Source organism: Schistocerca nitens, chromosome 8 (assembly GCF_023898315.1).
Source record: "Schistocerca nitens isolate TAMUIC-IGC-003100 chromosome 8, iqSchNite1.1, whole genome shotgun sequence".
In the NCBI taxonomy this organism is placed as follows: domain Eukaryota; kingdom Metazoa; phylum Arthropoda; class Insecta; order Orthoptera; family Acrididae; genus Schistocerca; species Schistocerca nitens.
Genome location: NC_064621.1, coordinates 29,575,014 through 29,596,637, shown reverse-complemented (window position 1 = coordinate 29,596,637; position 21,624 = coordinate 29,575,014). Strand labels below are relative to the sequence as shown.

General features: G+C 38.6%; 1 protein-coding gene across 2 annotated transcripts in view; it reads right to left on the bottom strand.

Annotated features, from left to right (window-relative positions):
• The window catches only part of LOC126198658 (ubiquitin carboxyl-terminal hydrolase 46), a 100,046-nt gene that overhangs the window by 24,433 nt on the left and 53,989 nt on the right, over positions 1–21,624 (bottom strand). Inside the window, exons 5-6 of one of the 2 annotated variants that reach the window (XM_049935133.1) lie at positions 16,575–16,711; positions 16,333–16,488 (exon numbers count right to left, since the gene is read on the bottom strand). In XM_049935133.1, coding sequence (XP_049791090.1) covers positions 16,333–16,488; positions 16,575–16,711 — 293 coding nt within the window. Of the gene's footprint in view, positions 1–16,332; positions 16,489–16,574; positions 16,715–21,624 lie in introns of both variants that reach the window. The other variant, XM_049935132.1, reaches the window with a different exon arrangement.

The following is a 21,624-nucleotide window of genomic DNA, read 5'->3' as shown; positions in this document are numbered from 1 at the left end:
CAGTCATCTCACCAGAACAGGTGCTAGAGACTACCCAACTTGTTACTATGACAGCATCAACAGGTTAACCTTATCGCACATTACTTTCATGTGAGTGGTACAGTGATCATCAAGTAACTAAGAAAGAGACTAAATTAAAATACCAATTTTTCCAACAATGTCACCACACTTCTCTCATCAAGAAATAAATAATAATAATAATAATAATAATAATGGAGAATTACTGTACCATATGACTGTATCAGGTGAGAGTGCCAATTCTACGTATTGCTTAATCTTTACCTTTTGAAATACATTGTACTACCAGAAGATAATGACACAGTATCACTCAAAAATAGTGTTTTTGTGCTATTCTTCATCTCTTTCTTCTATAACATAAAATAGTTAAGTTTGTTGTCTAGTACTATGATGTGTAACGATTTGTTGTTGACTACTTTGTACTATGTATGTACTAACAAATTTGTTGTAATCATCAAATGTACTGCTGATGTAATGCAGGACTGGGCACATGGTAAGTACATCAAATGCCAATAATACAAAACAATAAAGCTAAACTCATATTGCACAATGTTTAATTTGAGGACCAAAATCTAAAAGTTTAGTAATCTTTTTCACTGTATCTGCCTGTCACTCAACCAATCTACACTGTTTCTTGTTCCATAAGCTGTCAAAAATCCAATTTTGTTGGGTAAAATTTTTGCTTAGCAGCTCTAAAGCACTGATCAACTGACTGAATCCTACAGTATTCCATATCTATTGACTCACTGAAGCTTGAGCATCTAACTTCCAATGATCCCGCACAGTGCTAATTGGAAGTTAAGAGCACATTTCACATACCAACTTGTCACTGTACCTAAAAATGTATGAACCATTCATTTCCCCCTCCTCGCCTCAATACAATCCATTCTACAGCAGAGCTAGAGCTCCTGCAATTTTCATTTCTTTGTTACAGCACTTCTCTACAGTGACATGTGGAGAAAGAAGACATTGTAGATAAGGATTCTCTCAACTACACAAATATGTCACTTTTCTTTGCATTGTTAAAAGAAAAAAAAACACACAAAAACACTTATCTCCTTATGAACTAACAACAGAGAGATAGGTGCTAAAATATTATATGGTATTACATTATTTGTTAAGATTGTATCAAAATAAGAAGCAGTTAACACAAATAATGCACATTGTTCCACTAAGAAATGGTGTATAGTTAAGGAGATTGCAAAATAATTTATATGGAGAAACTTCTGACAAGTTTCTTTCCTTCACAATTTTAACTTTCATTTAGATTTTGACAACTGAAGCACTATAAGTAGATAACTACTACCTTAATTAAAGGATTGTTGTATGAAGCATAAATATGACAGATGAACAGTTTAGTATTATTCAGAATGTACCAAATGACTACTAACTCATAAAAACTAGGTTCCAAGAATGATTTTACCTTTTTGATCCTGAGTTGAGCAACTGAAAAATGTGATTTATTCAAAATGTGTTTCATTTTTTATATCCAAAATTCATCAGTGACCTGCAATTATATTACACATACAGTTAACTAACTATAATTATTAAAATAGTCTATTACATAAGTTTGCTAGTTTTTCATTTGTGGACCGTAGTTATAGCTTCATACTACAATTTTTGTTAAACAGCACAATTTGTGCTGAAAATTTCTTTATGTCTGTCTGTCTGTCTGTCTGTCTGCCTGTCTATTTTGAACATCGTGTTTCAATGTATTGAACAGTAATCTGTATGGGATTTTTCTGTATTTCCATGTTGCTATATTAATATATCTTTTTGAATCCATTTACAGTAACTATCCTGTCCAATACTGTATTTTCAAAAAGGGCACTGCACCCAAAGTGAAGAAAGTATTTATCCAGAAGAAGCAAGCAATAAGAATATTGTGTAAAGTAGACAACTACACATCTAGTAGACACCTTTTTACAGGTCTCCAAATGCTTATACTCATTTTCCATTACACATACTCCTTAATGATTTTTGTTGCTGATGACAAAAGTCAGTTTCAGCTGAACTGACATGAGACATTGAGTCACAGACAGGCACAACAAAAAGACTGTTATACATTTAGCTTTCGGCCGTATCCTTCTTGAGAAAAGAAAACACACATTCACACAAGGAAGCACACATGACCGATATCTCCACCAGCTCCCGCCAGAATCCAAGTTTCATTGAATGAAAGCAGCAGTCTGCAGTGGGGTGGAGAAGAGGGAGGGACAGTGTGTTACGTAGATTATTACCTGGTGGAGCGTGCAAGGGCTACATGGAATGTGACAAGGCTATCGGCTGCAGCATTAGGATGCTCTGGGGGATGGAAAAGGAGTGTGGGGTGTGGAAAAGGAGAGGAACAGAGAAGGGGAAAAACTGATAGATGCAATGGCAGAGCGTGGCACATTATGACATTGAGGGGAGTGAATAGGGAGGAGGTGATAGAACAGAGAGGGGCAGAAACTGTTGAGTGCAGGGTATGGGAACAATAAGTTATTGTAGGTTGAGGCTGGAATAATTTTTGGAATGGAGAATGTGTTGTAAGGAAACCTCCATCTGCACACTTCAGAAAAACTGATCATGGATAGGAGAATCCAGATGGCCTGCGTTGTAAAGTAGCCATTGAAATCGAGCATTTTATGTTCAGATGCATGTTGTGCTCTTGGCCACAGTTTGGCAGGGACCATTCATTCTGGTGGACAGTTGGTTGGTAGTCAAACCAATAGATATACACCTATGCAATGATTGCAGCAAAGCTGGTATATGACATGGCTGCTCTTTCACAGGTGGCCTTGCCTCTGATGGGGTAGGATAAGCCTGTGACACAGAACTGGAATAGGTATTTTTCTTTAAAGCAGGCTAGGTCTGGGGGATAGTGCCTGTCGTGAAGACCTTTGTGAGACCTTTGGAATATTGTGCAAAGGAATTCTTGTCACTGCGGATACAGCATCCCTGGGTGGCTAGGATGTATGGGACAAATTTTCTGGTGTGAAAGGGATGACAGCTGTAGAAACACAGTTACTGTTGGTACATTTAATGTGGACAGAGGTATGGACGAGAGGAGGAGGTGATCAATGTCAGGAAGGTGGCACAATGGGTTGAGGAGGACCGGACCAGGTGAAGCAGATAGGAGAGAAGGTGTTGAGGTTATGAAAGAATGAAGATAGGATGCCTTTGCCTTGAACCTACATAATGAAGATATTATGAATGAACCTGAAACACACCAGGTGTTTGAGGTTTAGGGAGGCTGGGAAGCTTTCCTCTAGATGGTCCATAACAAGTTGGCATTGGACGGTGTCATGTGGGTATCCATCGCTGTGCCGTGGATTCGTTTGTATACCTTACCTTCAAAGGCAACATAGCTGTGAGTTAGGACAAAGTTAGTAATGTGTACGAGGTATGATGTATAGAGTTTGGAGTCTGAAGGACGTTGGGAGAGGTACTGTTCAACAGTGCAAGACCATGGTCATGAGGGATGCTTGTGTATAGGGAAATGACATCAACAATGACAAATAGGGATCCAGGAGGTAAAGGGGTGGGGATGGGGGAAAGTTGGTGAAGAAAGTGGTTGGTGCCTTTAGTGTGGGAGGCTAGAGTTTGGGCTATTGCTTGGAGGTATTGGTCCATGAGGGCCAAAATTATTTCAGTGGGGCACAATAACCAACTACTTTGAGGTGTCCAGGATTATTAGGTATGTGAATTTTGGAATCATGTAGAAGATGGACTTTCCATTGTTTGAACTTTTATTTACACAGTCACATTACAATTCAACAAGCTCCCATGTAACATATAGCAAGAATTTGGGAATCCCTACCAATTCGAAAGAAAATTAAAAAACATATCTCATTAGCAACTATTTCTACAAATTATCTGAATATATATTGAAAAGCTCTGTTAATTTCATAGCATGGCGCAGTGTGCATTGTAATGCTATACGAATGGTTGTAATGGGCTGTATATCAACACACCATTTACAGATGGTAGACATCATCTTTGAAAAATACCACTCTAATTAAGTAAGTATTAATGGGACCAATACATAGTATAGATAAAAAAAGTGTAATTTTTTATGGAATTTGAACCTTTCGGATCTTGCTCATTTACTCTCCAAGCGGTTTTCCTGAAAAATTGGATTTATGGACATTTATTTTCTTTTCTTTTATTTTATTGTGTCTGTGTCATTCTCGGATTTGCTGGGACAGTAAGTTCTGATGTTAACCTTTCCTTCTCACTTGTCTTTTAGTTGTGAAATGTGTGGCTAATCTGTAACAGTGCAATTACGACACTCCACTGTTTCACACGTTTCATCTTAGGAAGTTTGTTTCTGTTACTAACATGTAGACTTTCACGGCCGGAAATATCATGTCCATTATAATTATCCGGGCTGTTATGCCATGGCCGGTTGATGAATTCTGTGTCGACTCCTAACGTTTCGTCTCCGACTGCGGGAGACATCTTCAAGGGGGTCCGTAGCTCGATGGAAGGTCCAACACACCCACATGGAGATTACCAAAACAGAATGTGTCAGCCATGTACAAAAACATTTGTGGGCCAGATTTAGGAAACTAATTGTCGACCTTAAAGGTAAAATATTACATGGTGGTAAACTGCTGACATGACAAGGTTGTTTGACTAAGAATGAAATAGAAAATCTCCATATATATTATGGACAGGCAATTAGACAGAAAAAGGACAATATGAAGGCTACAAAGAATGATGTGTGGGCAATATTTTTTATAATTCTGCTACAGATGAAAGCCGATGCCCATCGTTCCGCCCAAAAGGTGATACATCATGGTGCTGCAAGTTTAACAGGGCAGGATTGACTGGAGAATCTTATTTGCATAAGCATAGTCTTCCAGCAGCTGTACTTAGTACTATAAAGCCCATATTCAGAGATATGGCAAGGTCTGAGCTACCAAAGAAGAGTTTTCATGGGCAAACCCAAAATCCAAATGAGTGTTTCAACAGCTTGATTTGGGTCTACCAAAAACTGTGTTTGTAGGTATGCAGACATTTGTAGGTTTGCAGAGTTCACAATTCTGTTCTTACACATAACTGTGAAAATATTGCCAAGTCTTGGGTACTACAAAAATTAGGAATTATTCCTGAGAAGAATATGGTTCAGGTCTTCACCATTGTGACAACTGTAGAGTGCAAGATGCTAAAAAAAAAAAGCAAGACAATCAGCTAGATGTCATAAACAAAAGTTGGAGGCGACAAGAGGCAGAAGACGACAAAACATACGGATCAAGCTGCTTTTAATCATCTGTAAGTGTTCAAGCGCAGCTCGTTGTCTTTAAAAGTGATTTCCCTGATATAACTTTTTTACTAGGAAAGACCCTTTTTCTGAAGAACTATTCAAGACAATTCAATAAAATTTAGTATGTATATAGATAACTACCATCTTCAGCTATGGAACCTCAAAAAATGTAAAATTTTGTGTTATTTTCTTCTAAATAAAATTGTAAATTAAGAAAAATATGGCAAAATTATGGATCCTTTCGTTTTCTAAATTTTTTGGAAAAAAAAGCAGCTCAAAAATAATATTTAGGTTTAGTATAATGCACAGCAGTTACTTAATGTCTGGTACAAATTTCACTCTTGTACATTCAATAGCCTCCTTGCAAATGGGACAAATGTTTGGTGTTAGTATGGACCAAATAGGGAAGTATGCTCCACAAGCAGCTCTACAGTATTTCTGAGCAGACAGCAACTTTAAGCTTTCTTTCCAATTTCCTTGATTGAATTCTGACAGCATAAGAATGTATAGCGTTCAGCAGTTATTCTTTTCCTCCTCCTCCTCCTCTTGTTTTCAGTCCTCAGTCTTCTAAAGGGATTGATGGGGCCTGCCATGAATTCCCCTCCTGCACCAACCTCTTCATCTCAGAGTAGCACTTGTGCCTTGTGTCCTCAATTATTTGTCTTCCCCTACAGTTTTCACTCTGTACAGCTCCCTCTAGCACCAAGTAAGTTACTCCCTGATGTCTTAACATGTCCTACCAGCTTGTTCCTTCTTCTTTTCAATATTTTCCATATGTTCCTTTGTTCACCCATTCTACAGGGAACCACCACATTTCATACTTAAAACAATATTAAGAAAAGGATAGATGACCACTCACTGTAAAGGTGACCCGCTGAGTTGCAGTAAGGCACAACAAAAAGCCTGTTACACATCATAGCTTATGGCCAAAGCCTTCTTCAGGAAACAAAACACACACATTCACACAAGCAAGCTCACCTATGCACACATGGTCGGTACCATGACTGGAATTCCAGTCAGAGCTGCTGGTGGTAGTTGTCAGGTGTACACGAGGTGTGTGTCTGCTTGCTTTTTGCATGCGTGTGCATGGGTGTGTGCACACGCACGTGCACAGGGTTGCCACAAGTTTCCAAAGTGAAATTCCCTGATATCCATACAAGTGAAATCTCAAGGATGAGTAAAAACATAAGTTGACAAAAAGAGGAGGGATTTCTGTACTTCTAAACTTGTGAGCAAAAATCTTAAGTACTAACATCAAAATCTGGACTTACAAAATTTTCATCCTGTCGCCCCTACACTGTTGGGTGTTTGAGACATTTCTCCAGAGGAGCATAGAGGAGATTCTATGAAGCAGATTAAACCTAGTAAGAAGTTTTTCATAACTGTAGCCATTAGCAACTATTCAAAAATTATGGCAGGATTTTCTGACTACACTTTAAGTACTATCTGATGTAGTTAGCTACAGTATTGCATGCAATGTGACTCAAATTTAACATTTATAGAAAATGACTTTCTTTCAAACAACCTCTTAAGCTCTGGGCTATACATTTTCCATCTATCCCATGAGAATCCTTCAAATAAAATAACTTTATGAAACTCCCTCGTGCCTTGAAACGTAAATTCACCAGGAGTCAGACAGAACACATACTCTGGTATATTATCATAATCTATCAAAGTTTCTATCAATGATGATTTACCGACTCCTGGTAAGCCATACGAGTACAACATGAATTTAAATACATTATTAATTCCATAATTCCATCAACGAATAACTTTTCCTGCCCAGCCTTCATAAATCGTATGGTATGGATACACCTGGCCTGCTGGAATGTGGGACGGGGTAAATGATATAATCAAGATATCGGCGAAGACCTACTCATCGTGTGTCTGCCACTATTTTCTTCTTCCTATCATACTACTTTCTAATTTATGGATCACTTTCAAAGTGCCAAAATGTACTAGGATAAATAAAATGTCTATAGAATGCTACACTGTACAATGTACTTGCAGTGAGACAGTAAAAATTCCTGAAATCCATTGCTCGTGGCCTCTGGCCTGCTGAGGAGGACCGTAGTCGTGGGTCCTTGATGAAAATCTGCCTCATTACACAACACATAAACAGACCTGGACTACGGGGAGATTGGTGAGACCAGATCCGAGGGGCAGGGCCTGCAGATCACTGGGAAACAATGGGCTTCAGACTGGCAGGCCCAATCCATTAGAGATACCCACAGAAATGGCCTGCAGTTTTGGCACACCATGGAAGTCCTCTCGCGTGTTGTGTGGCCAACTATTTATGTCACAGACACCACGGTGATGAAATGAGACTACAGTGCTTAATCAAAGCAACAGATAACTTGCACGAATACTCTGAGAATCAATACTACCGAGGAAAGGTAGCAACTCGCCATGAAGATGACCACTGAACTGCAGACAGGCTCATAGAAAAGACAATCACACTCTCACAAATTAAATGCACAGATAACTTGCACGAATACTCTGAGAATCAATACTACCGAGGAAAGGTAGCAACTCGCCATGAAGATGACCACTGAACTGCAGACAGGCTCATAGAAAAGACAATCACACTCTCACAAATTAAATTTTTGGCCATAGCCTTTGCCAGAAAACAAGAGCACACACATTTTCACAGTAGCAAACTAGTGCATGTACTCAGCTGTGCCCAGCCAGCGATGATGCACGACATCTCAGTAAACAAACCATTTCATCTACCGAAACAAAAATGACATTTTTCCAGCCTCCAAGTTTCCTTGACATGTTTGAAATTCCCTGATATTCTGCGATTTCCAGAACTTCTGCCAACCCTGGTGTGGACGCACAACTGCCCGCACATTCCTTTGCTGAAGAAGGCTTTGGCTGAAAGTTATAATGTGTGAAAGTTTTTTCATTGTGTGTCTGCAACTCAATGGATCACCTTTACGTAACTAGCAACCTATACTTTTCCTAATATTGTTGATATTCCAACATGGAGTTTCCATTGTTTCATTCCTTACTTTATCAGTCCACATAACTTTCAACATTTCTTCTGTAGCACCACACCTCAATCGCTTTGATTCTCTTCTTTACCAGTTTTGTCACAATCCACAGAATGCTGTGCTCCAAATGTACATCCTTAGAAATATCTTCCTCAGTTTAACGCTGATGTTTGTGCGAGCCGACTTCTCTTTGACAGAAATGCTCTCATCTCTGCTAATCTGCTTTTTGGCCCTCTGTTTCCTACATCATGTGTTATTTTGCTTCCTAGACAGTGGAATTCCTTAACTTTGTCTGCTTCTTGGTTCCCAGTTTTGACAAGTTTATTGCTAATATCATTTCTGCTATTGGTACTCCTCATTACTTTCAGCTTTCTTTGGTTTACACTCAGTTCATATTCTGTACTCGTTGGTGTGTTTATTCCATTCAATAAGTCCTGTATTTCTTCTCCACTTACAGTGAGATTAGCAAAGTTATCAGCAAATCTTTTCATTGACATCCTTCCATCTGAAATTTTAATCATAATCTTGAATCTTTCTTCTATTTCCATCATTGCTTCTTTGATGTATGGATTGAACAGTAAGAGCAAAAGACTACATCCCTGTCTTACACCCTTTTTAATCTGAGCATATAGTTTTTGGTCTTCCATTCTTATTATTCCCTCTTCATTCTTGTTCATATTGTATATTTCCCACCTTTCCCTAAAACTTACTCCTTTTTACATAACTTTGAACATCTTGCACCAGTTTACATTGTCAAATGCTTTTTCAGGTCAACAAATCTTACGGACATGTCTCGATTCTTCTTTATGTCTTGCTTCCATTATCAATGTCAGAACTGCCTGTCTGCTGCCCTTACCTTTCTAAAAGTCAAACCGATTATATCTAATAAAACCTTATTTTCCTTACTACTGTTTTGTATATTATTCTTGTCAGCAACATGGACGCATGAGCCATTAAGCTGAGTGTCCAACCGTTCTCATATATATATATATATCTGGTCTCATAACCTTTGGGATTGTTCGATGATATTTTTCTGGAAATCTGATGGTAGAGTTTAATCAAAGCATTAAAAATGTCCATGGTCTCTGTGAGCCATGATCTTTCGTATGTCTGACTTGTTTTCTTGTGTTCTGTGTGGTGTGAGTGTGTGATGTCTCTCTGCTGTATATCTTGTAGCACTGAGTGGAGTATAATTTATAAGTTTCAGTGGTGGGGTGCAAATTGTGTAACAAGCTCCCACAGTCTGTACAAGGTTTACCAGAACAAGCATTCAAACAAGCACTGGATGACTGGTTAGTTGCCCATCCATTCTACAAAATAAAGGAATTTATCACCTGTAATATAAATTACATTAATAACAAGACTATTGTTTCTTTTAAGTTATCAGTTGTACTGAACTATGTGTGTCACCATTGTCTCTTGCTGTAATGCGGAACTCTGAACAGGTTATAGGCCCACGTATCCAGGTAACTGAATGTTAAAACGGTTAACAGACTTGGAATAACATGTCATTATTTCAAACTTAGGATACAATTGTTCAAAAGAAGAACTGTTTTACTCTACAAAAATGATAACAGTTAGTTTGATTAGTGTGCCAAAGAAGAAAAGATGCAACAACTATTGAAATGGGGCTTTTGGAATTGAGAATGTGCTTATTCTCAAAGGATTGGCCAAATATGTCTCAGAAGCTGAAAAAGAAGATTCCAGGCCAAAGTAAAAATAATTTTTACTACTGATGCATCCTCCCATGTACATGCAAGAGAAGTAAAATCATCAGTGGACTTGAGGAAGAGACTGGAACTGTTGTTTGACTTCCCTAACAAGGATAAAGTTATTTTCTGTAAGTGCATAAAGTCAGAATATTTTATAAGTGTGCTAACAGTGACGTTAATGATATCTGACAAAGCAGAACCTCAAATGCCTTCAATGAAGCGCCTTTAAATGGTTCTTTTAACAGAAGTGACTGGTATGTTGATTCTGGAGCTGATGTGCATCTCAAAGCAAATAAAAGTTGGATGAAGAGTATGGAGAGTATGCACAAAATTGTGGGAGTGAATCACACAAATTCCAGTGTTGTGCTCTGCAGAAGTTGATTTTAACATCATTTATTGGAAGGCCTTTCTATGCTATTACAGCAGAAATGTGTGCACTGCAAAATAACAACAATCTGTAAGCAGACTGATTGAACAAGGGAACTCAGTTCAATTTAGTAATGATCACTGTAATATTTTTAACAGGGATAAACAGTTAGCTGCAACTGCAAATCTGATTAATCGTGCTTATAAACTCAACATTGACAGGTTATGTATTGTTTCAGGAATAGTTACTGCATGTGACATAGAAAACTAGGTCATTTAAATGCACAATATTTTCTCATTTTGGAAGATGTGTACAGCCGAATGGATTTGTGTACTCTCTAAAGACAAGGATGATACTTGTGAAAAATTTCAAGAATATTTAAAAATGTCAGAAAATTAGCAAGAAATGAACATGAAAACATTGAGAACAGATAACAGTAAAGAAATCTATTGAACGGGTTTTCAAAGTGAACTGAAAGAAGTGTCTCATTGTACACTAGAACAGAAAGGTTCTCCATGAAGGTTGAACAGAACTGTGCCAAAAGGTGAGTGCATACTATCTGATAGTAAAATTATAAAAGATTTTAGGCTTAAACTGTTAATCCTGCGGTATATTCTCATGGATAGGTTGACGTGTTCAAGTTTAGGGAGCAAAACACATCTTATGAACTGTGAACTGGCAAGAAACCACACATTAGACATCTCAGAATAATTGGAATCAAGGTCATCATGCATATTACCAAAGTTAAGATAGCAAAATGGGATAATGAGGCAAAGAAATTATCTTTGTGGGATATAGTAACACCACACATTGATTCAGAAGCGAATGATGTAGTGATAAGCAGAAATGTGAGAGTATAACAGAAAATGTTAAGATGAAGAAATTAAAATAAAAAATCATGGTGTAGGGAGATGAAGTAAAGCAGAAGTCTGATCCTACATCAAGAGAAGACTCACATGATGTTTAGAAGACTTCAGTTACATCAAAGGAAGATACTAAGAGTCAAAAACCTTCATCACAAGAAGATAACGTGAAGAAGATTAGAAGATCACAATGCTAATTTAAACCAATAAGAAGATCTGATGATTATGAGACATTTTCCTGCTGAAACTTCTCATCAAATAGAGGACCCAACAACAGTGGAGGAAACCCTCCCAGGCCTGATGTACAAGTATGGGAATGTGCTATGGAAGAAGAGCTTCAAGCAAAACACCACCACCTCGGACATGGTAAATCTTCCAGAAAGTGCTAATGTTGTGAAGTGTAAATAGTTGTTCCAAACGAAAGTCAACAGCGAAGGTAAAGTGAAGAACCACGCCAAGTAATTGGTTAGAAGAAACACTGAGAAACCTGGAATTGATTACAATGAAATTACTTTCTCCTGTAGTAAGACTTCTAATAGCTTTAATTGCTGTACTAAATTTAAACATCAATATCTTCATGTGAGGACATCTTTTTTAAACTGTATTCTCAAAGAGAAAATTTTTCTAAAGCAAGCTGAAGGTTTTTAATCTTTGTAACGATAATGGAAAAGTTTTGAAGTTAGAAAGGGCCATGTATGGGTTTAAACACTCTGTGAACTCTATAAGAGTAAGCAATGTTACGAATTGTTGAGGTTACAAATGGTCTAGACTAGAACCCTGCTTGTTTTCAAAACATAAGGACAAAGGCTTAGTTACCATGATAGCTTTCTGTGTAGACAATTTCTGTAAATTTTTTTTTTCCTTCAAACGACACACGTGACACTGAATTCTTAAAACATAAGCTAAATTTGGAATTTGAACTAAAGGAGTTAGGAATAGCTAAAAATTGGTTTACGGATGGAAATCAATGGAGTGTTGGCTTTAAGTCAAGAAATGTACACTGGTCAGCTGATGGGAACGTCCAATATGTCATAACATGAAACTGTAAAAACTATTATTAAAACTAAACTTCATTTTCTAAGTGAAAAAGAAATAAGGCTGATGATGTATTAGGTACCATAATGTATTTTTCTGTATTTAACGTTTTTCTTTCAATGTGATCTATTCAAACCAGTTTAATAATTCATATTCTGACAAGCATAGGAAATGCACTAAAAGAATTACTGACTGAAGCTTACAAAAGGAGATTTAGAATTATGAGATGCAGATTGGGCAAACTGTTCCTTAGTCTGGAAATCATAATCTGGTTTTCTTATAAACTTGTGAGATCCTGTAATTTCATGGCAGAGTGCTAAGCAGAAAACCGTTGCTCTCTTTAGCACAGAGACTGAGTATATGGCTCTTTCTGAGGCTTGTTGAGAGACCATTTATTTAAGAAGTTTATTGCATGAACTGATAAGCTATAACAAATGTATAACTTTGTTTAATAATAATTAGTGCACTTTAAATTTGTCTGTTGATTATTCATATCATAAAAGGTCCAAGCATATTGATGTAAAACATAATTTTTTAAAGGAAACAGTATCCAACACAGTTGTAACATTTTACTTACAGACAAATGATATGCTAGCAGACACAATGAAAAAAGGATTAAGAAAGACTTCACAGATTGTATGGGTCTAGGTATTTTTAAGAGGGTCACTTGAACATTTTGAAGTGAGGCTATTGAGTTTAATCAAAGCATTTACAAATGTCTGATGTCTGTTAGCCATGACCTTTTATATGATGTTGTATAACAGTGTCTTTGCCTTGCGTTGTTATGTTCTGTGTGCCATGTGTATGTTGTGTCTGTTCGCTGTGTATCGTGTAGCACAGAGTGCAGTATAATGTGCAAGTTTCTTTTAACATGTAGTGGTCTAATAAAGTGTCCACTAGCATGTCTATCAGTGTTCTCAGTGAAAGCAGGTAAATGGTGGAATTCACAAGCAGCATAATTCCCCACAGGTATGTATCCAGACATATTCTACACACCAGCTTGAATAGTCACTTTCCCTAATGATTTCAGAAATTCAAAGGAGTGTTATCTATCCCGTCTGCCTTATTTCATCACAAGTTTTGCAAAGCTCTATTAAACTCTGGCTAACATGTAACCCCCTATGTCTGCTGTTTTGACTCCCACTTCTTCCTGAATCACATCTTCAGACAACTCCTCCATCACAGAGGCCTTCAGTGTTTGGTGATAGCTTATTGTAGTATTGAGAAGACATTTCTAAGACTTCCTTGCCTTTCACTAATGCACACACTGACTTATTCCATGTACCTGAAAGTTTATGAGCTCTATGAAAAATGACTGAACGAATGATTAAATTTTGTTTGCAGTGAAAAGTTGGGGATTCGGGCTGATGTGTATTTTATTAACCTTAAAATGTAACAAATCTGCAATGTGTACCAGGAGGAACGGTCAATCTTTGAGGAAATGGCAGGAATGCTCATCTAAATCAAAAAAGTTCATACGGGAATATGCCTTATTCTAAATGGTTTTGGTGATAGAACACATTTTACCAGAAATGTGAGGGAACATCACAACCACAGTTATCCTAATTGCTGGATTGATCATGGTAGTACAATTAACTGGCCATCAAGGTCACCAGGCCTTACAGCATTAGAATTTTTTTTACTATTAGGGAGTTGGATGGAAGTCCGAGGTGTACAGTCAAAAGATCAAGTGCTTGGTCGCATCACAGACAGTTGCCCTCATTAGGGAACAGGCAAAGGCACTTAGACAACCAACACAACATATTCTCCCAAGAGTGTACAGATGCTCTGAAGTTGGTGTTGAGATATTCGAACATTTGTCGTCAACTGTACATCAGTTGCAATGCTACATGTATGATACTGCTTAATGGTGAAAGTGTTAAAAGTACCTATTTTTCAACTGATACTTTGTAAAATGCATGTTGCAATGCTTACTGTTGTACACGTGTAAGCATTACAGTCTACTGAATATTACAGAAAATAAATAAAAATGTACATTGAATGTCATGTCTCTAAAACAATTTGGAACATGACATACGTTCATTTGAAGTTTTTTTGCTTCAAATTATCATTCCTGTAATATCCCTAAATACTGACCATTCCTCCTGGAACACATTGTATAAAACAGTATTGGAAAATATCTACAGACAGATGCACGCATGTACAAGGAGACTTCAAAAAGTAAGTTACACAATCTGTCTCACGCTAACGCCATTGCTCAACAAGAGTGACACATTGTCCGAAAAGAGTACATGTCCTGAGTTTTCTGTAGAAATTTCTGCTGCGGTACGATTAACAGGTCCATCACAGTGTGGGAGTGAAATGGTATGGTATCTGGAAATGTACTCTAAAGTTCAACTAAGTGGCACAGTAAAGTTGTTGTGGGAAAAAATGTCTAAAATGCATGCAGAAACTAAACTCCACTTGAACTGGCCTCTGAAGGCCATGAAGGACAGACCGACCTACCGACTGACCGACCGACCGGACTGACTGCAGTGTCATTCTCTGCTGATAGATGTCACTGAATGCGGATATGGAGAGGCATGTGGTGAGCACACCGCTCTCTCTGCCGTTGTCAGTTTTAGTGACCAGAACCACTACTTCTCAACCAAGTAGCTCCTCAATTGGCCTCACAAGGGCTGAGTGCACCCTGATTGCCAACAGCACCTGACAGACCTGGATGGTCACCCATCCAAGTAGTAGCCAAGCCTGACAGCACTAAGTTCGATGATCTGACGGATCTGGTGGTATATGGACCCAATCCAATGTCATGTCCAACCGTAGTGAGATGGTGCCAACAATCTGACAAATGTCACACAGACGTGGATGATGCTGATCAGGAGAAGGCTGATGAAATCAACGACAGATGGCAGTATCCTGATAAATGAGGAACCCATTCGTAGCTGTCACAATTTTTCCAACAATGAGCATGTTCACAGCAGTTCTTGAATGTCTCGCTGACTGAGGATGGATTTCTATTGTTGAGGAACTGAACACTTGGCAGCATGTTGCAACGTTTTTTACAGGTACTTGTGACTACACTGCAAAATAGTGGTGTGTATCTCTGTCACTCTGAAGTATAGTGCAGGATTCAATAAAATTTACTTGGCCTGCCATAATAATGTGTAACTTAGTTCCCCTTGCAGACTGTAATATTAGGTCATTGATGATACTGTTGGAAATAAAAAAAATTGAACGCATCTGGCATAATTAATAACAACAATTTTCAGCTGTACAAATTGGCAGAAAAAGGAGTACCATAATAACAATGTTTATAAAGAGGATAATGGAGAACAGTGACTCTTACAAGAATGTCAAAAAAGTCTAGACTGCAACACAGAAAAACCCACAGTTAAAATAACATATCAAACAACAGAAAAAAGAGGCACATAATGTGTGAAGACATAGAGGGAGAAATCTAATCCTGTGATGAAGTTAACATCTGTATAACATCCATTTTTAGACAACATAATAGGAGAAGAAATGTAAGTATACTGAAGTCACTTTTTACTGTATTCCATTGTATAACAATCATGAAATGCCGAATCTAACAATAATACCTATCCTTGACTGTTTTATTAAATGGATTCCAGAGAAAGAGTGAAAATCAGCATTAGATTGCAGTTTCACGTGAGTACATGTTGCAGCCATCAAAATCATTGCTCAGTTATGAAGTCAGTTACACAGAGGTATAGGAAAACAATTATGAATAATGACCAGTAATTATTTCTTCTTGTACAAGGTAAAATTAATTCCAAATTGAAACAAAGGTTTAGGTCTGTGACGGGACAGCTTCCTGTGAATGATACAGTAGCCAACTACAGACAACAAGTGCTTAGAGGATAAGCAGTTATTGCATAGTCAAGGATAATGATTTAAAATGGTTTTCTCAACAATGGGCAATACTATCATGTCTTGCACTTTGAGAGAAACCTTACATGCAGCAAGTGGTTAGATTCTTTTTATGAGGGAGGGGACTACAGGGTGAGCTTTGGACAATTGAGAAAATAATGTGTGAGACTTGTATAGGCAAGTATTTTTTAAATAATTCTAAAACAATAACTTTACTTGCATGCCTTTGAGTCATTACCTGAGCTTCTTGATAGCTACTGCAATTATCACATTTGAATTTGTTATCACTACATAACGTTTCAGTGTTACTAAAACACTTAAGACAATGAGTTATACTGGTGTTCTGATCCACATCAACTTGAAGATCAAAAAAGTCTTCATCTTTACTGCTGACCTGCAAGAAAAATAGGAATGATTAAAAAAGTGGTAACATTGATTAAGATTTATCTGTTCACAACAAAGTACATGGAAGAAACTCACTGTTTCACAGTTTAAACATCTTGTTTCACTTGTAAGAATACCCTGGAAAATTTCATGAACCCAAGTTGGTTCCTGCTGAGATGAAGGTGTCTCTCCATTTCCTCCTGTCTTTGGCTTGTTACTACTCTGGTGACGCTCTGCTGAAAATCAATCACAAAAATTGATCTTTATATTCCTGTGAATATACAGTCACAGGAGGAATCTGAATGTATTCTATTATACGTCAGCTACACCCTGGCTAACAGTGTTTAAGCAATTGTTACTTACAGCCTTTTCCCTTTAATGCTAACAGTGCATTATCAACTACATGCCCCCCCCCCCCCCCCCCCCCCCCCCCCCCGCATCTCCCTTCCCCAAACAGTGCCCCTCCAAGTTCGGTCCCGCTCCTGATGATGGTAATCAATTTGAATAAAGCTGCTGAATCCATTGTCTCTCATGCTAACAATGTCATTATACGTCATGATCATTTTTACTTAATGTATTTTTTATCCTTGCGTTTCTTCTCATTCTCCATTCCTAATTTAGGAACTTATATGAGGTGATGCATCATCAAATGGTAAGCTGCATGCTTATGACTTTTTGGGTGCTGGGAGCTTGCAAGGACTACAGTACTGGTAGCTGTTTTTCTGTAAATGCTAAAAAAGTGTTTGTTTGGGCTAATGTATCTATTTAGGTCATCAAAATTTAGAGAGATGAGCATCCAAGAAGCTCCACTGTGAGCTAAGGAGATCAAATGTTGTAGGAATGTATCTAATTGTCAATGATACCAGTCCATAAACACAGAGTATCAAGCACACAACCGATCCAGTACCTTATTTTGCAACAGAATTCCTCTTTTTGTAAGAAAAGATGTGGGAAACTTCCATGAAGATTTCAGATAGTACAGGACTAAGTAGGAAACCAACAGCTACACTGTATATAACATGTGTTCTGAAAGAGAAAATAATTTTGCTTTGCATTTGTTCAGTAGAAATTATTATGTTGCAACTCGCAGGATTTACTTTAGATTTGTGCAAAATAAATTTTCAAATGTGTGTGAAATCTTATGGGACTTAACTGCTAAGGTCATCAGTCCCTAAGTGCACACACTACTTAACCTAAATTATCCAAGGACAAACACACACACACATGCCTGAGGGAGGACTTGAACCTCTGCCGGGATCAGCCGCACAAGATTTGTGCAAAAGATCTGTCAGTGGTTATGAGTGATACTTGTTTATAGTAGATGGAACCTGCATATATGGAAAACATATACAGAATGTGATTAGGACTTGGCCACAATTTATTACTGCTTATATGCAGATTAATAGTGCAGAAATTTTAGAACAGTAAGAAATTACGGTGATGAAACTTATAAAGTTGACAAAGACAGACATTTTCGAGTTTCAGAGGGATCATTAGGCCAGAAGACACTGAAATATTCGAAAGAAATGCAGCAGAAGATGAATGGGTAGCTTTGAGAAATGAAAGAGTGAACAACAAATGAACAACTAAAGAAAAACACTTGGTTGAACAGAATTTTTTTTCAAATGGTTTTTAGACATGACCCATATACTCAGTCTTTGATGGTTGATTATGCAAATTATATCTATTCATTTTCTACACTGTAATGTAAAAAATTAAAAAAGGCTTTTCTTACTTTCTTTGGCTAACACGTAAGATATTAAACTTAACTGATTAAGAGAAAAAGATTAAAAAAGACACAACAAACGAAGGAGGCAAATATATGGAATATATTTATGGAAATATACTGTACAATCTCCAACAAATTTAATATATTCACAGGTACCTTTACCTTTACACGAAACAAATACAGTTTCATTTACAGATATCTTACGTCTACCGCGTGTAGAAAGGAAGAAAGGTGAGGGTGACATGTATGTTGATTTTCCAAAGTCTTTATTTGCATACTGGCAGTGTAACTATACAGGTCACATATACTAAGATTAAAGAGACCTTTGCAGAAAGGAGAAAAGGCTGTATGAATAACAAGAGCTCAAGGGGATAGGTGTTAATCAGCAGAGAAGGGAAAGCTGAGACGTGATCCTTGGATAACCAACAGGGAGGTTTGGAAGAAAGGCCATGTAGCTGCCTCCAGCATCTACCTACAGACACAGACTTCTGGATTATGCTCTCTTGTATTTAGCATTTCATACGAGGCAGACGGCTTTACTGTTTGGCTTTCACCTCTGTATTATTATTGTTACTTTCTAATATCTTAACTTTGGACAATACATCTCTGCTGCCTGTGCAGCTGGTATTTAGTCACTTCATTCTTCTTTGAAGTACCCATAAACTGAAATAAATGTGTGGCTGGTATTTAGTCAGTACATCCTTCTTTGAAGGTCCCTTTGTAAACCCTAAACTGCAATAAATGCAGATATTTTTTGTTCAGAGTTCTATGACTTTCTATCAGCCCTTAAAACCATTTCTTCCATTATTCCCACATCCCACTTGCCTACCTGTGTACAACGACAAGAATGCCCTGGAAAACATGGATAAAAGATAAAAGGCAGATTCCTTATTTCTAGATTTCCGGAAGAGTTTGACACAGTGTCCTACTGCAGACTGTTAGTGAAGGTACGAGCAGTATGGGTTAGGTTCCCAGATATGCAAGTTGCTTGAAGATTTCTTCTTAAGTAATAGAAGCCAATATGTTGTCCTCAATGGCTAGTGTTCATCAAAGACGAGGGTTTCATCAGCAGTGTCACCCACAGAAGTGTGATAGGACCACTCATATTTCCTATAAACATAAATAAGCTGACAGACAGCATGAGCAGCAATCATTGACTGTTTGCTGACAATGCAGTGGTGTATGAGAAGGTTGTGTCGTTTAGTGACTGTAAGATGATGCAAGATGATGACAAAATTTATAGTTGGTGTGATTAATGGCAACTTGCTCTAAAAGTACAAAACATTAATTTAATGCACAGATGAGTAGGAAAAGCAGTCCCATAATGTTCGAATACAGCCTTCATAGTGTGCTGCTCAAGCCCATCACAGCGATTAAATGTCCAGGAATAACACTGCAAAGTAATATGAAATGGAATAAGCAAGTAAGGTAAGTAGTATGGAGGCAAATGGTTGATTTTGATTTTGGTTTAGCAAGAGAATTTTAAAAAAGTTTAGCTCATCTATAAACAAGAACACACATGGAACACTAGTGCGACCCATTCTCAAGTACTACTCGAGTGTTTGGAATCGCCCGCCACCAGGTTGGATTAAAGAATCGCATTGGAACAATTTAGAGGTGGGCTGCTAGATCTGTTACCAGTAGCTTTAATCATCACACGAGTATTATGGAGATGCTTTGTGATATTGAATAAAAATCTCTTGAGGAAAGACAATGATTTTTTGTGAACCACAGCTGAGAAAATTTAGAGAACTAGCATTTGAAGCTGACTGCAGAATCACATTCTACCGCCACCAATGTACATTCTGCATAAGGACCAGAGACAAGATAAATTATTGCTTGCATGGAGACTCAAAGAAGACTTTTTCTCTTGCTCTGTTTGTGAGGGTTAGCCTTCTGCCGCTGAGCAGTGTGTCAGCAGTGCGCAAGTAGCAGCAAGTGGCTTATTTAGCGTTCATATAAGTGTAGTAGTCAAGTTGAAAATTTGTTCGAGTGTTCTTAACGCACTTGTTTAGTTAAATCCATCAAATCATTGTGTAGTTTCGTATTTGCATTTTAATATCTGTGACGTGTAAAGTCGCGTAGTCATCTGTCATTTGTTTATTTCTTTCAAATAGTCTTTGTACATTACTGACATAACAGTTAGCCTTCTGCCGCCGAGTAGTGTGTCAGCAGTGCGCAAATAGCAGCATTACTGCATTTAATAGGCAGTCTTGTATTTTAATAATCGTTTAAATTTTGTGTCGAATTGTTTGTGCTCTCTGTAGATTAGTTCAGACGTTCTTTGCACAGCAGTATTTAGCATGGATAGGGACTGCGACTGCTGTGTTCGGATGCGGGCTGAGTTGGCATCCCATTGCTCCCAGCTTCAGGCAGTGTTGGCTTCGATCATACAGCTTGAGGCTGTTGCCAATGGGCATCACTGTGGGGGTCCGGAAGGGGTTTTGTTGAGGATGGCCAGCTCATCCCACGCTTCCCCCGATCGGACTACAGCTGTGGCTGCCCGGGATACTGTCCACAATGAGGCTGACTCCTCACCCATGGTAGAGTGGGAGGTCGTCTCGAGGTGTGGCAGGGGGAGAAAGACATTTCGGAGGGCTGAACGGAAGGCCTCTCCAGTTTGTCTGGTGAACCAGTTTCAGGCTCTGTCTCCGGCTGATACTGATCTTCGGCTGGACATGGCTGCTTGTCCTGTTCCAGAGGTTGCCCCTCAGTCTGCAAGATCCGGGCAGTCGCAGAGGGTGGGCTTACTAGTAGTTGGGAGCTCCGACATCAGGCACGTAATGGGGCCCCTTGGGGATATGGCTGCAAGGAAGACGAAGAAAACCAATGTGCACTCCATGTGCAAACCGGGAGGGGGGGGGGGGGGAGGGCGGGGGGGGGGGGGGGGAGTCATTCCAGATGTGTAAAGGATCCTCCCGGATGCCATGAAGGGCACAGCATGCATACACCTGCAGGTGGTCGCTCATGTCGGCACTAATGATGTGTGTCACTATGGATCGGAGGAAATCCTCTCTGGCTTCCGGCGGCTACCTGGTTTGGTAAAGACTGCCAGTCTCACTAGCGGAATGAAAGCAGAACCATCTGTAGCATCATCGACAGGACTGACTGCGGACCTTTGTACAGAGCCGAGTGGAGGGTCTGAATCAGAGGCTGAAACGGTTCTGCGACTGTGTGGGCTGCAAATTCCTCGACTTGCGCCACAGGGTGGTGGGGTTTCAGGTTCCGCTTGATAGGTCAGAAGTCCACTACACACAGCAGGTGGCTACACGGGCAGCAGGGGTTGTGTGGTGTGGACTGGGTGTTTTTTTAGGTTAGATGGCCTCGGGCAAGTACAGAAAGGGCAGCAGCCTCAAAGGGTGCGGGGCAAAGTCAGGACATGCGGGGACTAAGCAGTAATCGGTATTTTAATTGTGA